The sequence below is a fragment of the Berghia stephanieae genome, chromosome 3 (genome assembly GCF_034508935.2).
Source record: "Berghia stephanieae isolate SIO BIC M18660-M18661 chromosome 3, UCSD_Bste_1.3, whole genome shotgun sequence".
NCBI classification, from domain to species: Eukaryota; Metazoa; Mollusca; class Gastropoda; order Nudibranchia; family Aeolidiidae; genus Berghia; species Berghia stephanieae.
Window position 1 is genome coordinate 63236838 of NC_088362.1, and position 18973 is coordinate 63255810.

At 34.2% G+C, this 18973-nt stretch overlaps 1 protein-coding gene across 50 annotated transcripts in view; it reads left to right on the top strand.

Moving 5' to 3' along the window:
* LOC144968174 (uncharacterized) overlaps positions 1-18973 on the top strand; it is a 135247-nt gene that overhangs the window by 98954 nt on the left and 17320 nt on the right. For 11 of the 50 annotated variants that reach the window (XM_078906213.1, XM_078906216.1, XM_078906207.1 and 8 more), the window contains 8 exons: positions 947-1225; positions 4393-4555; positions 5608-5686; positions 7072-7167; positions 14493-14941; positions 15789-15969; positions 16856-16960; positions 17659-18725. In XM_078906213.1, coding sequence (XP_078762339.1) covers positions 947-1225; positions 4393-4555; positions 5608-5686; positions 7072-7167; positions 14493-14941; positions 15789-15969; positions 16856-16960; positions 17659-18725 — 2419 coding nt within the window. Of the gene's footprint in view, positions 1-946; positions 1226-4392; positions 4556-5607; positions 5687-7071; positions 7168-9343; positions 9395-14492; positions 14942-15788; positions 15970-16855; positions 16961-17658; positions 18726-18973 lie in introns of all 50 variants that reach the window. The other 39 variants (XM_078906243.1, XM_078906254.1, XM_078906260.1 and 36 more) reach the window with 8 other exon arrangements.

Genomic DNA, 18973 nt, shown 5'->3' on the forward strand with positions numbered 1-18973 from the left:
ATATTGTATTCATAGTTGTTTTTGTTTGTTTTTGTTTTTTTTTCTTCCTATCATCATCATCATCATACCATATCATCATCCCTCATTTCATCCAATGGCAATCATAACATTGTCATCATATAACTGATTAGTGTTTCTTTCATCCCCCCTCTCTCTGACCTCACTTCTTGTCCCCGTCCCATCAATCTGGTCGATTCTATCTTTTCTCGTTTTTTATCTTTTCATCTGTTCCAAAACTAAACACACTGTCTCCTCCCTCAAACTCAAAACTCCCCAAAATGAAACACCATGAATCGCATGGTGCACTTTTTGTTTATTTTTTCCAATATTTTAATTGTGGACACTGATTGCCCTCATTCTATCCACCCTTGGGCAATGGGTGTCCACATTTCTTACTGTCTGTCTATACACAAACTTACAATTCTACCATGCATACATCATACACACATAATTGTGTTCTGTCTCTCTCTTTCTCTCTCTCTCTCTCTCTCCCCCTCTCTCTCTCTCTCTCTCTCTCCCTCTCTCTCTCTCTCTCTCTCTCTCCCCCCCTCTCTCTCTCTTTTGCTCTCTCACTCACTCTATCTCTCTCTCTCTTTTGCTCTCTCACTCACTCTATCTCTCTCTCTCTCCTTCTCCTCTCTATCTCTCTCCTATCTTTTCTCTCCTCTCTCTCTCTTTCTCTCTCTCTCTCTCTCTCTCTCTCTCTCTCTCTCTCTCTCTCTCTCTCTCTCTTTCTCTCTCTCTCTCTCTCTCTCTCTCCTCTTTCTCTCTCTCTCTCTCTCTCTCTCTCTCTCTCTCTCTCTCTCTCTCTCTCTCTCTCTCTAAAACATACACTCTCTTTAACACATACATTCTCTTTAACACATACATTCTCTCACTACACACACACACACACATGCAAACACCTCCCTCTCTTAACTTGTCCCTGCCTCACACACTGGGGCAGCTCTTGACACAATACGGGAAGGAAGGAGATCTTTTCTAGGGAGAGGAGGCCCCAATGCATCGCCATCAGCATCCATGTCATCATCGTACCATGCCGGCTACAGCAACAACACCACCACAGGTCTACAGCCCAGCCCAGTCAGATTGCGGGAGAAATCAACACCCAGAAAACCACGGCCGGCCAGCGTTGGCACGTCAATGCCCAGTTTTGTGGGCGGAGAACCGGCCAAAATAATGTCTTCTGCCTCCCGCAGTAAAAGCTCTGACAGAATGGCTAGAGGTAGAGTTCTGTCCCAACCCCCCAATTTGACCAACCCAAACTCTTCATTTTCATCTGCTATCTTCACTTCTGTTCTTTAACCCTAACATCTTTGGCTTTTCCAACATTATTTCTTTTTCTTTTTTAATTCTCTTTTTCTTTTGATTAAGTCTCAAGGGTTGTTGTTTTATTTTTTGTCCTCTCCTTTAACTGGAAACCTGTCATTGCTTCCACCTTCAAGACTTGATAAGATCTGTTGTGTACAACAATCCCCACCCCGACCTTCATCTTTGAGTTTTCTTTTCCCCAATTTTGTCGTGTTTAGTAGCAGGTCTTTGTTATTGTTCTGTTTTGTTTTTAGTTTGTTTTTTAATGTGATTTTTTTAAAAATGAAAGATGATTCAAAGTATCTATTTACAGCAGTAGAAGCTTTGCAAAGAGTATTTAGATCATATCTACCTTATTTACATAGTTGGAGACACTACCAAAGTCCTTTCTTATTTTTCTACCGATTGGACTAATATTTCCACTTCTCACCACGATAGCAAAAGTTTTTTTTACCACCCAAAAGTATTTGGATCGTTTAGACTAGTCTAATACAGTAGTAGCTGCCACATCTGAATTCATTATTTTATTCATTAAAAATTAATACTTGGTTATCAAATACTTGTAGTAAAGGAAAAAAACTTTCTGTCAGTTTATTTAACATTATTTTTTCCCTTTTTACTTTTCCTTAATTATGAATTCTTATAATCTTACAATTATTTTACTAAATTTTCCTTTGCTAAGTTTTATTTTATGTGACATTTGATCAATCTTAATTTCTAGTGACAATCAAACTCACAACAAAGGAAATGATAAGTTATATTTTAGGCTTCTTCCGAGTTCATCATGAACGGAACAGTCTTGTGAATATGAGAGTGCTAGTAATGTATTTAAAGTATTCCTCTTCTAATACGAATGATACAATTGTATGATCAGGCAATCTATCCTTCTCCTTTCCAACAGTCAACATTGTCGTTTTTATTTTTTGCCAAAGCCGTCATAGGGTTTAGTCTCATTGGGGTAAATTGGCTTAAATATTGAAGTTTTTAAAAATTAAAAAAGACAAAACAAAACATTGAGATGCAATTAATAACTCTTTCTTAGTTTTTAAAATGAATTTGTTTGTTTTTTAATTTTCCCATTTGCTGCCAGTTAGTAATCGAAAGAAAACAATATTTACCCCTATATCAATTAAAAATAATTTTTGAAATACTTCTTTTTTTTTTTAATAAATAGTGTTAAATAAAACTGAAACCATACCAGGCTAGAAGGGGGTAAATTTTTACCACTTTTAGGATGTGTTTTAATTTCCATTGACTTGATTGAGCATGAAATATGGTGTTGGTATTTGAATGCAACATGAAAACGTTTTTGTTTTTTTCAGTTCAACGTCATTGTATTTAGAAAGTATCTATTTAGTGTTCGGGTGTAAAACTGTAGTTTTCATGACTAGTTGAAAAGATTGCCAGTAAATCTTATTGTAAAGATTCTAAGTTAGAATAAAATGTCTTGTTTTGAAATACTTCTAATATAAAATATTCAAGGTTTTACTATGGCATTGAAGAATTTCGTTTTGTTTTGTATCTATAGATTAAATGACAGGCCATTCAAATCCTTTCAATATACCTGATTTCTTTATCCTTTGTACCACCCTTCTGGTTTTTTTTCACTTAAGAATATAAAAAGACTTAATATCATTCCATCCATGAATAATTCTCATATATCCTATACTTCCTCACCCATGTATGTATAGATAACACCGTATCCGATATCTATAACTATAACTAACAATAATTGTGTACATAACAATTAAATTCTTCGTATCTCAGGTCAAACGTAACCTAATTCTTCCCTCACAATTGCAATTCGTCTCATGAAACGGCTGTTGGATAATTTATTTTCCCCGATTTTGATAAAAAAATTTTCTATAATTATTTTTTTTTTTTTTCTCTCCACCCACTTGCCCTTTCAGTTGAACACGAGTTAGTTTAAATGAATTAATCTTTTTCTTTTTTTTTTTTGGTGACGGATATCTATATGGATTTGGAAAAATTCATCACATTTTAAATAGAATTCTTTATAATCGTATTATTGTTAAACTTATTTAAATCTTTTGTAAAGTTGACATTGAAAATTGCCACGAAATTAATACTTTTTAATTCAATTTTCGGTTTCATTAATTTTTTTTGGTTTGTTTTTGGTGTATATAGTGAACTCCAATAACGTGGAAATAAATTGTAGAAAATAATAATTAATTTTCTAATTGTAACGACAAGCATAGTTAAACCTTGCTATACCCACCCCAACATGACTGCCTTATTGCTTATTGCAACTTAAAAATAAGCTGAGAAAAAGTCAAATTTATGGTTAAACTATTCGTTGTGTCACCAACCCATGATACTGTCAAATAGTGTATAATGAGGTTTTGATACTAATGGTCTTATAATAATTGACTTAAGATCACGTGATCCTGAAACAAGGAGCACTTAAAGGATATTTATTATACAAGACAGTCTAAAAAGTTTTGAAATAGTTATCAGATACTTTAAAATGTGTTTTTGGTCATATTTTGCATTGATTTAATAATAATTTAGATTTTAAAGTATTTGTGTTGACAGAACTTTTTGTAAACACAAACATTGGGCTCATGATGTGTTCAGATATTAATCGGGCCATTTCTTTTAATAATAATAATAATAATAATAATAATAATAATAATAATAATAATAATAATAATAATAAAAATAATAATAATAATAATAGTAATCATCATCTTCATGGCTTATCCCTTCTGGATGTGGCCTCCACAACAGCCAACCGAAACAAGCTTCTATCCTGTGCCATCCTTCCACATTCAGTCACTAGTAATAATAATAAGAAGAAGAAGAAGAGAAAGAAGAAGAATAAAAATATAAAAAATAATGAAGATGGTGATATAATAATAATGATGATGATAATGTTGATAATAAAAATAATAATTATAATTTTAAAATATAAAATCTTTTGTAGCGCTGTATTATTTTATGACATTAGTTAATATTGTGATATTCATTGACTATTTTAAATACATGACACAGGTTGATTACTCATTGAATGTTTTGACACATTTAATTCTTTAACCCCTTCATGTATGTAATGTGTAGATCGGTCCAAAGCGAGGCCTAGTCGGAGGAAGGACAAAACAGTTGTCAAGGAGTCTCCGTCCTCGGCCAAGACAAAGGACAAGAAGGTGGAGGCCGAGGATGAGAAAGATGGAGGAACTGGAACGACCAAGAAGGGACGAGTGTCGCTGTCATTCTTTGATAGGTAATGGTTTAAATCCTACACCTTGTCTGCCTGGACAACATATGTGGCCTAACTGATCTGTCACTGTCTTGCACTGAATAAAAAAAGTTTTAAAAATAGATTTTGGTAATAAAAGTTTTGGGAAGTCATGGTATGACTCTCACCTTCAGATCAAAAGATCCTGAGTTCAAGACCCGTTCTGAGTGGTGTATAGTTGATTCCTTGGAAAAGGCTCTTTACTCGTGTTCTGTCACCATACTCGGGTGTAAAATGAGTACCTGGCTGTTAACATGGTTGTCTGTCCGAAAAAAATGTAATATCGCCTAACAGGCGTCACATGTCTCGTCCTATATGTTAAATGTTGTTGTTGGCTCGTGACCCCTTGTAAAGCGCTTTGAGCATGTTTAGTGGATATTGCACTATATAAATGTTCTAGTTTTTATTTACTACATATGTAACCCACTATATCAATCTGGTAATATTTCGAAGTCAATCAGATGACAATGACGTATAATGGATTTAAAGAGACTATGCGATCTAGTGGTATGACACTCGCTTTCGGATCGGAAGGTCCTGGGTTAGTGCCTTGCGCTCGGCGCATAGTTGAATCCTTGGAAAAGGCTCTTTACTCATATTCTCTCACCGTTCTCAGGTGTAAAATGAGTAACTGGCCATTAACAGCGTTGTCTTTGTCAGAAAAATTGTAGTATCGCTTAACAGGCGTCATACCTGTCCTACATGTTAAATGTTGCTGTTGACCAGGGACCCCTTGCAAAGCACTTTGAGCACATTTAGTGGATATTGCGCTATATAAAAGCTCAAAAAAATCTCAAAACCCTACAGTTGTCTCGGGCCGATTATAAGCCAACTCAATGCATGACTTTTGTCAGGGTATGACTGTGGTTTCAACGCTTTTTGTGAGAGATTAGTAACTCTGATGAGAAGATGGAGTAGCATTGCAGTAGCTAATCTCTTACAGAGGGCAATGAAACTGACAATCATTTTCATACCAGTGATGAGATGACATTAATACGAAAAAAAATCTCCAGTGTTACCCGCTATCCTGTTCTCAGATTGGCCACACCAAAGTTCCAGAGAAATCAAGATGAGCAGAAGGACACGCCTGCCAAGAAAGAGTCACCCATTGTGCGGGTAGGTGGTTGTTGTTGTTGTTCAAATGTCACTCCATTCGCTGCTACTGCTGTGACTTTCGTTGTTACCCATTTTCAAATTTTTAGTTCGGGAATCTCCCTTTTATGTTGATAGTCATCTGTATTATTTTGTTTTGTGTTTTTGTTTTGTTTTAAGATAAAGATCTGAAAAAGTGTGTATGAAACAGTGCCAGACAAAGCAAGGAAGAAAAATACTTGTCTGGTACTGTTTCATACACACTTACTCAGCTCTTTATCTTACACCGGCTCCTGCTCTTTAATTTGTCGTATTGTTTTAACTTTTACGTTTCATTCTCTTATTGTTTTGTATATTTTTTCATTGCTTTTTGCTATCGTTTGGGGAAGGGGGGGGGGGGGGGAGATAGTTTTCCTGTTCGCCTTATTTGACTTAGTTTCATTTTACATATTTTCTTTTTTTATTGATTTGGCTTTGTTTGTTGATGATTTTCCATTCTTGTGTCCTCACTGTGAGTCGTGCCCTTTCAAAAAATATATATTGTGTTATTTTGTTCAGTGACTCGGAAAGCAGTTTTAAACGATTTCTTCCCCTCTGTCCATTTTGAGTTATATTTTTGTTGCCAACTTTTTTTTTATCATCCCCACATGTGACAGTATGTGTATGATTTTATTTAAGTTCTTAGGTGTAAAATAAAATTGTGTAATCTCCATAACGTAATAGAGTGACTCTCCATTCAAATTTTCGAATTTGCTTTTTTTCTTTTCTGACTTTTTTTGCTTTGTTTTGTTTTATTTTTTTGTCTTTTGATATTTAAAAAAAATAATTTTTAAAATTTGGTTGTGAATATCATCAATAATTTGTGGTTATTTCCTGTCCTGCATTTGGTGCATATTTCACCACTATTTAAACAACTCCATTTTTCAATACTTTCTATGTTGTGAATGCTAGCATGTTTTCCCACCCCCCATTGACTGGGTCAACGATTGTCTTGTGCATAAGATGCCTGATTAATTATTTCAAAACTTTTATAATTACGTTCTAAATGTTTTGTTTGTTTTTTTAAAACTATAAAACCAATGGAAATGAAAATGAATTGATGTTTTATAAGTAAAAACTCTTAAAAACAATCTTATGAATATAAATTAATTTTTCTATTGTGGGAAAAACAAACTCCCAATGTTTATTCTTATTAGCCTTTGAACCACTTGTGCTGTTATATGGCATTGTGTGTCTTATCCTTTCTCTCTTTTTGTGTCTGTTTGAATTTGGCTTCTCATTTCTTTGATATAACAGATGCTGAATCATTCCCTGAGTCTAGACTGCTTGGACTGCTATGCATCTTTCTTGTTTGTTTGTCTGTTTGTTTGTTTGTTTTCCTTTTTAATGAATTGCATTGTGTTTACCAGGACGATAACGATCCCGATGATGAAGATGAGAAACGAAACGATGATGAGATTGATAAGTATATGGATGATGGCGCCTCATCGGGTTCACTTTTCAAGGTTCATCGTGTTCTAAATCTAAAACCGTGTGCTTTACCCATTGTGTGTTTGTGTCATATCTAATTCCTTTCCGTGTGTCAACACAACTATTGATTTATTCCTGTCCTGGTGTTGTAACAAAAGGATTTCATTATCTCTCCCTCCACTCTCTCTCTCTCTCTCTCTCTCTCTCTCTCTCTCTCTCTCTCTCTCTCTCTCTCTCTCTCTCTCTCTCTCTCTCTCTCTATCTATCTACCACTCCCCTCCCCCCTGCACCCTCTTTCGCTCTCTCATTTTTTTCTATTATTATTTGTGGGATTCTGTTTATTTCATGGATATTTGTGGTCGATAAATTCTTTCAATAATTTACCAGTGACACAACGACCAAGAGTCTTTGTTAACATTCTCCCCGTTTACAGTCACCCCTATTGGACTTCTTCCTGTAGTATTTCATGTTAACATTTTGAGATTTATTTGGATCGTTCCCCATGTCCATTCTTTCTCTACTACTTATATTAATCGGTTTTTAACCCAACTATTCACAGCTTGTGTCCATTAAATTATCTAATTTATCATCTTATTCTTCCATGGACTTAAAACTGGACTGGATGATAAGATATTAAAAACAAAAAAGACAAGCAACCATCCAAAATCTAGCTATATCCTCTCATCCTCTCATAAAAATGTGAATGTATCAATATTTGGAGCATCGATTACGTCTCTTATAAACATCAACTTGGAAGGATAAAGGGAAATAACTCTGTTGCTGAAATCCATCGGACTCGTGAAAGGCTTAACTTGCTTTTTTGTAGTCCACCATCACGATACTTCTTTCACTCCTTGCAAAACAGTTCTTAAACATCCTGTACCAATATTTGGAGCATCAGTTGCATCAGTGACACTCTGAAACATCAACTGGAAGGGGAAATTTACTTCTGTCATTGAAATTTGTTTGGCTGATAAAAGAATCATAAACTGTTTTTCCAGTCCACCATCACAATATTTTATTCACTCCTCGCCCTGTTCTTCTCCCACTCCCTCTCTCTCCCCTTCACACACACTCAACTTTCTTGTGTTGTTTTGATGAGTTCTTTTCTTTTCCGATGTTTTAGAAAATGTTTCTTTTTCATCCAATGATTACAGGTTTTTGGTTTTATTTTGTTTTGTTGCCATTCCTTTTTAACACTCTCTCGCACTCTCTTTTGAAATCATTAAACAATTTAAATAAATTTATGAAATTTCCACTGTTGTCAAATTGAAGAGTGTTAAAAAGGAAAAATGGATTTCTCCCATTAATACCCGGTACTGGAATTTAGTTTGTTAGCGTAAAGAAGCCGTTTTGTTTTTTTTGTTTGTTTTTTTTTTTAATTTCAGTTTTTATGATTTGCAATGGCTGCTTTTCATCGATTTTATTTTTTGTTTGTTTTTTACATTATTATTATTTAACATTTATTTTTTCTTGAAGTAAAATGCTTCATGTGGTAGACCAGAGGCTTTAATACATATATGTGACTAACCAAGGATGTGTTTTTGTTTTTGTTTTTTTTTTGTGATTTTTTTTTGTTTTGTTTTGGTCACAATGTGTATATGGCTTTTGATGAGAAATCTTCATTGCTATTAATACCATGATGCATTGTGCTCTTCGTTATGCCTTGGATTTTGTAGGGCAGTGGTGGCCAAACTCAACATGGCAGATACTCGTCCATTTTCAGTTTTCATCTCATTAGGTCCTTTGAACAAAAATAAACATAACAGCCTCAAAAAGGTAAATAAATAAATGAATAAATAAAAGAAAGTCCTAAACACGTTTCAGGTTCAAAACCCTTCTTCAGCCATCAACAATTTATTGAAAATGAGGCTATTCATTAATAGAAATAATGAAGGGGATGTCACTCTGCTCTTTGTTATCGATTAAGACCATCAGTTTGATGACAAGTTTTCACAAAATTCTATCAAAAATCAGACTATAAACGTTTAAGGTTACACATAATTTAGTGTATTGGTACGTTTTAATCTGGTGGGCAGAACTGGTTAGTATTTGACTTATACGCATATCATCAATTAGGTCGAGCCAGTTTGGATTCGGTAGCCACTGTATAGATGTATTTGCCGTTATGTTGTTTTTTCCTTCCCCCCCCCCCCCCTCCACCCTTCAATCTTCACCGTTGTGTCTATCATTGATTGTTTTCACACACAGCTGTCTCCAAGGAAAGCTTACTCTACCACCAATCTCTCCAGCATCAAAAAGGTTTGATTTATCTAACCCTCCCCCTTCACTCATCCACCCCTTCCTTCACCCTTTGTGTGTATTCCTAATCACTCCCGGTTGGTTTTTTTTTTCTTTTGCTCTCTAACAATATACAGTCGCGTCTCTCCAATCCGAATACCTCAGTTCCCAGCATTTTGTCCGGATGACAGAGATATCCAGATAGTGGGATTCAGTCACTGTAGTATACAAATAAAGAAGAAGAAAATGCATCCCCGGGCAATGTGTCTGGATAATGGGGACATCCAGATTTGTGGAGTTACGGATTAGAGAGATACGACTGTATATAAATATATATATATATGTTGTCAGTAATTAGGATAAAAGTTTTGACCGTTGATAAGTGGAAGCTTCAGCTCATATTTCAAGTATTATGATTATTCATGACTAAATTCAATATTTTTTTTCTCAAGGAATCCAAAATGATATATCCATAGGGTATTATGTCTTAATGAACTAAGGGGAAGAAAACAACGTTGATTTAAAGTCTGCTAAACTCATCAGAATTGAAAAATTTAATTAATTTGTTGTTTTTTTCTCCAAGTTTTCCAAATTAAGTGTATATTTCTCATTTAAAGACATTTGTTTTAAATCCAGTTTTACAAGCTAAGTTTGAAATGGAATTTCAAGCATTTCGTTCTCTCCGCCATATTACCGTATGGAGATAATTAGTTACAAATGAGAATGTCTTTTTCCTTTTTTTTTTTTTTTTTTTTTTAAATTGAAAAGCTTTTGTGGATTCTGAATTTTTTTTTAAAAAGAGAGAGTGAAGATTTCATTTGTCAGCAGTCACATATTGTATACATTTTTACTCCATAGATATATTTCTATTTTTATATCTTCTATTCTTACATATTTGGATAGACTTGCATGACTTTTGGTAAAGAAGACTGTACATATTTCTAACAGTGTTGTTGTAAATTATGTTTCCATTGAGGAGATAGGAAAAACTAGAAATCTGCATTGTTAAAAATATATATTATATTATTTCATGTTTAGGCATAAAGTACTTTTTTCTTTCATTTAATTCAAAGATTGAAATTCTTTCATATCTTTCGATGTATTGATTTAAAAATACTAATTTGGTAATTTTTTTAGAATATGTGGGGAATTGAAATTTATAAAAATTTCTACACGTTTAATTTTTAAAATGTATTTATGAGAATAAAATTGAGTTCACGAGAACTTTTAGCCAGCATTTTACACTGAATTCCTGAAGACAAAATTTCAAGCAGCTCAAAACAAAAGACAACAAAACATTTTATACAGATTTGATGCACTTTTAGTTTGGTCATATTTATATCTCTTAGATTTACTTTATTCTGCTATTCTTTGAAAAAACAGCTATTTAAAGATTTGGCCAGAAAACTCGTCCTTCAAATACTAATTGATTAAAATTACCCTCATCTTGTGAAAACTCTCAAACCTGGGACTTGTGAAGTCCCAGGTTGGATATTTTTTTACCAAGATGACAGTCGTTTTAACCAAGTAGTATTTGAAGGACGAGTTTTCTGGCCAAAATTTTAAATACCTGTTTTCCCAGAGTATGGCAGTATTCTGCCGTACTCTGGAAAAACCTGTATTTAAAAACTTCGAAGTCCCAGGTTTGAGAGTTTTTCACAAGATGAGGGTCATTTAAATCGATCACTATGTGAAGGACGAGTTTTCTGGCCAAATTTTAAATATGGGTTTTTCCTGAGTACGGCTGTATTGCCTTACTATATTCCTATCCCACAAGTACTTCAACAACTATAATATTACACATAATATATCAACATGGGCATCATATATTATCGTATCAATATATTATAGGCTGGTTCAATATAAATGTGAACATTTTATATATATATATATATATATATGAGCACCTAGCCACATCATATTAGGTGACAACATTCCAAAAAGAATTCTCTCTTTCTTTCTTCTCTTCTTAATTTACAAACTGCCGTTTTATTAAAGAACACAGTATGCACTTTTTGGTTAACATTGTTTATACTGTGTTTATAAAAACAACGGCAGAAACCACCTCTGGTGTATTGTCGCAAATGTAAGCGTCTGCGTCTCGATGTTTTACACTTCAAGATGTATTTGAGTGCTATAGTAGTGAATTAGCCTTTCTCTAAACTGTTCCTTGTGGTGATTGAATTTACAACGATAGGTGGTAGGTTGTTCCACATGCGAATAATAGAAGAGGGGGGAAGAACTTAAAATGTGCATATTTCAATTGAATTCCTTTTAGAACACATGAAGTGTTCGCATTTCATTGAATCAGTCTGTATTGGTATTCATTTACAAGTTAACATCGGGAAATATCATACTTAACGATCAGGCTACTGTTATTCAACCTATAATATATAATAATAATGCGTAATTTCTATAGCGCCCATTTCCACCCCTTAAATTTAATATTTACCCTTGAACATGAAAACAATTTTTTAAAAATTAAAAAGAAAGATCTTTGACATCACTGGTTTTAGTTTTACATTTTTTCAACATTAAGTGAATCATGAGGAGGAGGGGTGGGGGGGGGGCGTGGGGTTACTGATAGCTTAGTTGTTAAAGCACTCTCCGCATACAGAAAGAGAACTGTATCAATCCTTGGTGCAGTTGAGAATAGAATTTTTTTCTGACCTCACTGACCACCAGGCAGTAATTTGGTAGTTGGGTCTGTTAGAATTAATGAAAAGTACTGTATAATAAATTAGTGTTCTATCCAAAGGGCAACAAGCAATTGCTATTCTCAGCTTTAGAAACTGGATAAACTCTAGCAAATGCTGTTTCAGGCTTTCCCTTTGTCAAGAAAACACGATGAATTAAACACTAGACATCTGTTATTTGTCCGTTTTATTCATCGTGTATTGATGACAAAGGGGAAACCTCAAACATCCTCATCATCTGTCTTCATTAATTCAATTCAATCTTCCATTCCATTTGACTGGTGATTTTTATTGACAGTATTTCCTTTAACTCTAATTGGATAAGTTAGTAAGAATTCTATTTTTAGCATCTGGTTCAATCTGATATAATACTGTTTTGAGATGAGTGGTCACATATTTTCAGAATTTTATACTTTATTTCTATATACCAGTATAGCATTCCAATGCACAGATTTCACCGATAAGAAAACAACATTATTTGTTGAGATAAAACATTTGCAAAATAGTCACTCTGCTTTCAACGTACTTTGATATAGATTTTTGGGGTTTTTTTTTTTTTCATTTCTATTTGTAAAACTGCACTTGACTTGGGTCTTTTACCTCAATGGCCATAACTCTGTCATTTCAAATTAGTTACATCATCATATTTATTATTATTATTTTTTTTTTTTTTTTTATTATTATTATTATTATTATTATTATTATTATTATTATTATTATTATTATTATTATTATTATATCCACAACAACAACAACAAAAAGGTGTGTCACTATACCCTATTTGATCGTATGAATTTTAACATAATACATGCCAAATAAGGAAATATGAAAAAGTGGAAATGATAGTAAAATAAGGAAATAGATATATGAAAGTAGACAATTGATTTTTTTTTTAATTTTTTAAATAATGATAATGATAAGATAAAATGAATAAATAGATAAATGATTTATTTATTTGTATTATACGTCCAAAAACTTAAATGAATGAATTAATTAGAAATAAAAATTTAAGTATGCTTTCTCTTATAGTAAAATGTCTTGTGACAAAACCTCTCATTTTAAATCTACATATTGATACTATTTATTTTGTTTCAAAAAGTGTTTCCCGTTGATAATTTTTTATTATTATCATGGACATGGATACGTTAGTTGCAGTGTTATTTAAATTGATTTAATTTATTCCATGTCTAACTCGTGTAAGTAAATCGTATGACTATTAATACCAATCTCAATTGGAATAAAATCGTATGACTGTATCAACAGCAATTTCAATTGGAATAAAATCCTAACCAGTTATCAGATGTCACATATTTTATACTGTTCCATCTTATTTCAAGCCATTTTTAGCTTTCAAATTATTCTCAGATTCTCTAACATGATTGGTTAACAACCAAACTGCCATTGTGATGCATTGTTGGGACTTGTAATAATATACTATAGATTAAGGTCTTCTGGGTTTTTTTTCCTTATCCAACAACGCACTTTGTTTTATATTTAAATCCTAGTGACCAAAAAGCAAATAATTTTCACACCGAGACAAATAATGCTACAGTGTTTTTGTAACGACTGTCTATTTGTCCTTTTGTCACCAAAATGTTGTGGATTGTTGCCGTGCCAAATATTTGTGAACAGCGTCAAACATTTCTATCGTGGCCAGTTTTTTAAGTTACTGTTTTAATTTGAATTGGGCTTTAATGATTCAAAAAGATGATTTTGATAAAAATAAACAACACAGTCTTTCCTTCTTTGAAACTTCTAACTTCAACAGTTAAAAATCTCGAGCACATTTTGTGTGTAAATGCATGACTAGATTTTATAATAAATTTTAATGATTATTGCATGTACTTGACCTACTAACATGTTTTTGTACATGCATGCAAGTTTTTGATTGTCATCATTCATATTCATGGAAATTCATAGATCGTCTCCCATTTCATATCAAATAGCATGTTCATTAATTTGCATAATATTATCGCTGCTCAGTCTCCCATAATAAAACCCAATCTACTAATGTTTATTTGCAATAAATTAAATGCATGGCTAATGTTTATTTGAATCATATCCTGTTTCAATGAAACTGAGTTTTCCCTTCCTACCCCTTCCCAAAAAACAATAAATAAATAATTGAAAACTAATCAAACACATAAAGATTGTTTTTTTTTGTTTTTTTTGTTACTCACAAGCAATTTTAAAAGTCGAATAATCTTTTCACTTTTTAGTTGAAGCATTTCAAAAAAAAATATATTATATAAATAGCATGATGCAATATTTGATAAGAGATAAAATGGATTGTTTTGATTTTCTGCTTATAAGATTCATTCCTGTGATTTACTTAACCAACATTTTTATTTCTTCTTCAAATTTTTCTTAAGTGTAATTTTTAAATTCTTCAATTAATATATATACTTTTTTTTTAAATCCAGAAAAGCTCATTCCGTGAGAAAACAAAGGTTGACTCGACCTCCACGACTCCTAAACATGTCACTCCCCGTAGAGATCACTCAGCCTCGTCACCTCGTACCACAGGGGGCGCTAGTGTATCCCCTGCTCCAGGCATCATGTCCAAGTCTGCATCAGCTGCCTCTCCCCGTATCACCCCACCTCCTCCCCCACCCTCATCCTCTACCTCATCCTCTCCTCACCCCACCCCTACCATCAGTGTCACGTCACACGGTGGGAACAACGCCCCGGCTCCAAGCTCTGAGGATGGCACAGCCACACCTCGTGCTGGAGCCGCTGGAGCTGCCGGAGGCATCAATCAAGACATATCAAAGGAGGCTTACAAAGCCAAAATGGCTGAGAAGAGAAGACAAGCCAGGGAGAAGGCTGAGAAAGAGGCAGAGGAGGAGAGGAAAAGACAAGAGGAAGAAAGGTAATGTTGAACAAGTTGATAAAATTTGTAGTTTATCTCGTTTTTATATATAATAAAGGACAATATAGCAATTGCTTGCTTTGGATAGGACGATAGTCTATTACAAAGTGCTTTCCACCAGCTACCCAAATCACTGCTTGGGTGGACATGGAGGTCAGAAAAAAATCTTGACTGTATAAAGGATTGAACTTGGTCCCTTTACATGTGAAGCGAGTGCTCTACCAAGTAAGTTATCAGGACCCCTTAAAACGGTGCTATGACAGAATGATCGCAAGACTGAAAATAGAATTTATGGTCAAAAATATGAAATTCGGATAGGTTGATTTTTAATTTTTTGGGGGGAGAATATAGAATGAAATAGTTCCATAAAATGTATAAACCTCAAATTTCATGTTTCTGATTGTTTTGACTTTGTATTCACTAATTTGGCACCCTTTTCATCCCAACATAATAATAATGATAATAATAATTATTATTATTATGATGATGATAATTATAATAATAATAATAATAATAATAATAATAATAATAATAATAATAATAATAATAATAATAATAATAATAATAATAATAATAATAATGATGATGATGATAATAATAATAATACCAGGTGTGCTTAGTTGAGTCCTTTGAAAAGGCTTTTACTTTCATTCTCTTACTGCACTCAGGTGTAAAATGAGTACCGGGTCAGTTACAGCTTTGTCTCTGAAGGAATCATGTCTTGTCCTACATGTCAAATGTTACTGTTGGTTTGGGACAGGCTTGTAAGGCACTTTGGGCACATTTAATGGATATTGCGTTGTATAAAAGCTCAAGGATTTAATTTATTTGTTTGTTCTTTTTTTAGATTGGCCGAGGAAGAGAGACAGCGACAAGAAGAAGAAGAGCAGCGCAGGCTGGAAGAGGAGACGATACGACTGGCTGAAGCGGCACGGAAGGCAGAGGAGGAGAGACTGCAAAGGGCCATTGAAGCAGAAGAGAAGAGGAAGAAAGAGGAGGCAGAGAGGATGGAACAAGAGAGAAAAGCCGTGAGTTAGATCTTTAAGAAAAAAAAGGAAACTTCTGTGAACTTTTAAACTGAAAGTAGCCAGGTATAGAAAAAGGTTTTAATTGTGTTACTCCGATGGTTAAATCTGTACCAAACTATTCCCAAATTAGAAAATAAAAGTCAAGTTTTTGGGATTTCTTTTAAAATCAACAAAACTTTTATTTTGAATCAAAGAATTGGCTGAAATCCAATGTTTGCTTTGGAAAGAAAAACGAAGTTTAAAAATTTAAGCATTTTAAATTTTGAACAGTTTAAAAAAAAAAAAAAGAAAATTACCAGATCTGCATATTTGGGTTTATTTTTACCATTTGTAATATTTTCTAGAATAAATCCCATGAAAAGACAATAAATCTCATCTATAGAAAATTGGATTTTTATATATATTCATTCATTTTGAAGAAATTTTGATTTTAGTCGTGGACGTGGCCCAAAGAGAACAAAAATATTTAAATTAAAAATGCCTTTATATTTTTATTTTGCACAATCAAAATGAGAAATATTGAATCATTTGGTTAAGGCAATGCCATTATATGAATCTTATTAGTGGAAAGCGATAGAAAATTATTACTAAAGAAAAATGTGAAAATGTGTCAGAAATTTACTTATGATATGAAGAAAATTAACCAAGGAAAGTGTCTTATTTTGTACTTAATACAATAATTATTTTTTTAAAATGAGATATAAAATATGATATTTCTCCTATTGTAAATAAAATTATTCTTCTCTCTATTCTATCTTTTAATGACAAAATGAGTGATATAAAATATACTTATTAACAGCTTTGTTCCAATCGTCATTTAAGGATTAAAATTTGTCAAATGTATTTACTATATATTTATCTATCACTCCATATCCACACCCTATAGAAAGAGGAGGCAGATCGCAAGGCCAAGGAGGAAGCTGAGAGGATAGAGAAAGAGAAACAAGAGAGGGCCAAGAAAGAAGAGGAAGAAAGACTGGAGAGAAAGAAGGTAATGAGTGTGGAATGTTCTAGAAAAATGTATGGCCCATCGTCTCATTACAGTATTATGTCGGGGTGAACCAAATAATGACTACTGACTGTACAGTCAAAATTATAGGAATTATGAAATTTAATTCTTGCTCTTTTAAAAATATAACTCTTTCCCCTCTTTAAAATAGACGATTTAATTCAAATATCATATTTAATTTCTGGTGATAAAATCATTTTCACCACCTAAATCACCCCAATAAAGTGGCAATCTGAGGCAATGATTCACGTTTTGACTTTTCATCATAATTAATTAATCACTGATTAATCATTGTTATTATTTTTCCTTGTGTCAAGTACATTTTTTAAAAATGTATTCATAAGTATTAAACCCTTGTTTTTATTGAAATATTTTTTAATTTATTTCATATATGCATCACAATGAAAATACATTCCATTTTAGAAAGCACTTAACCACAACTTGCTACCTCATACAAATATCCCTACCCAACTTTATTTGCTGTTGTTTTCATCATACGTTTTATATGTTATTGGCAAATAGAAGGGTTCTGTGATAAATAAACCTCTCCCAAACTAGCCACCTCACACCCTTTCTATTCAGGGACTGATTTATTACCAAGATCACTTCTAATTGCCAGTAAGACAAGTTTGATAAAATATATAGTAATTAACATTTCCTACTTGTTTTTGTTTATCCAGAAATTGGAGATGATCATGAAGAGAGTGAAGACAGACCCTGCCCAAGACACGTCAGTCAAGGTGGAGAGTCCGGTCAAATCCTCTGGTAGTTCTCCCAACAGGAGTGCCCTGGCCTCCCCAGAAGTACAGGAGATGCCACCTTTTGGTCAAGAACAAGAGGGTTCCTCCACAGCGGAAGATGGGAAACAGAACCCCACACCACCACCAGCAATTCCATCTGAAGATGCCACCGAAAATCCTGAGATCTCAACACCATCGGAGCCAGCTGCTTTGACTCATGTTGTCAGAAGTGCTTCTTCTGGAGACATCATAGACAGCGCTGCTGATGAAGACAAGAAAGAAATGGAAAAGGGGGATAGTCTGGGCGCTCTGAATACACCTGTCAAATCCACAAATGGAAATTCCTCGGAACCGTCATCCACGGAGGTCAAGTCCAGATTCAAGTCTCCTCTCCTACAGCAGCTGGTGGAAAACAAAGGTGGTTCAGATTCTGCAAGTGGAACACCGAAGTTCAAATCTCCTCTGCTGCAGAATCTACTGGGAAAAACGAAAGTTGGAGCTCGAATGGGTTTGTCTGCAAGCATGGGTGATCTAAACCTGAACAAGGACAACAGCAGCTCAGCAGCAAAGGAGGTTAGTGCCCTGCAACAACAAGAAGGTTCGAGTCCAGCCTCTCTGAGCCCCGCCAGCTCCAGCAAGGAAATCTCCAAAGCAGGGCAAGATGAAGACAAAGACGTGGACGAATCCGTTGGATCATCGGCCTCCTCCACCTCCGGCAATGACCAAGAGTCTTTCAAACCCCAGTCATCTCAGGATGAAGACCACATGACCAATGGAAAGTCATCGGCCTCTGACGCAGATGAATACGGCGGCAGATACGACGATGCGGTGATGACAAAGTTCTCTCCTCAAGACAGCAAGATGTCTCCAATGGGCATGATTGACTCTGCCTTGGGCTCCAGCATCGAACCACAGCAGGGAGACCTGGTCGATTTCTCTGCCCCTGACTCTGGACTCTCAAACGGACACGGTGCCAAGATCCAGCCGGATTTGATGGAAGATTCCAGGTAAGCGTTTAAGTTTGTTTTTGTTTTTAAATACTCAACAGGTAGTAGTTCTTCAAGAAAGTCGCACATCTGCTGACATCCAGACAGGTCATAGGGGTGTCAGGACCCAGGATCAGATTGAAATCAAAATATCAGAGAATTGCAAGTGAGGAGAGGACAATATTTAGTCCTAGCAGACAAATGGTATGGTGGTATGAAAGGTTTTAGGTTCAGACTTCTGAATTTCTCCTTCGGTATTGGGGTTGTAA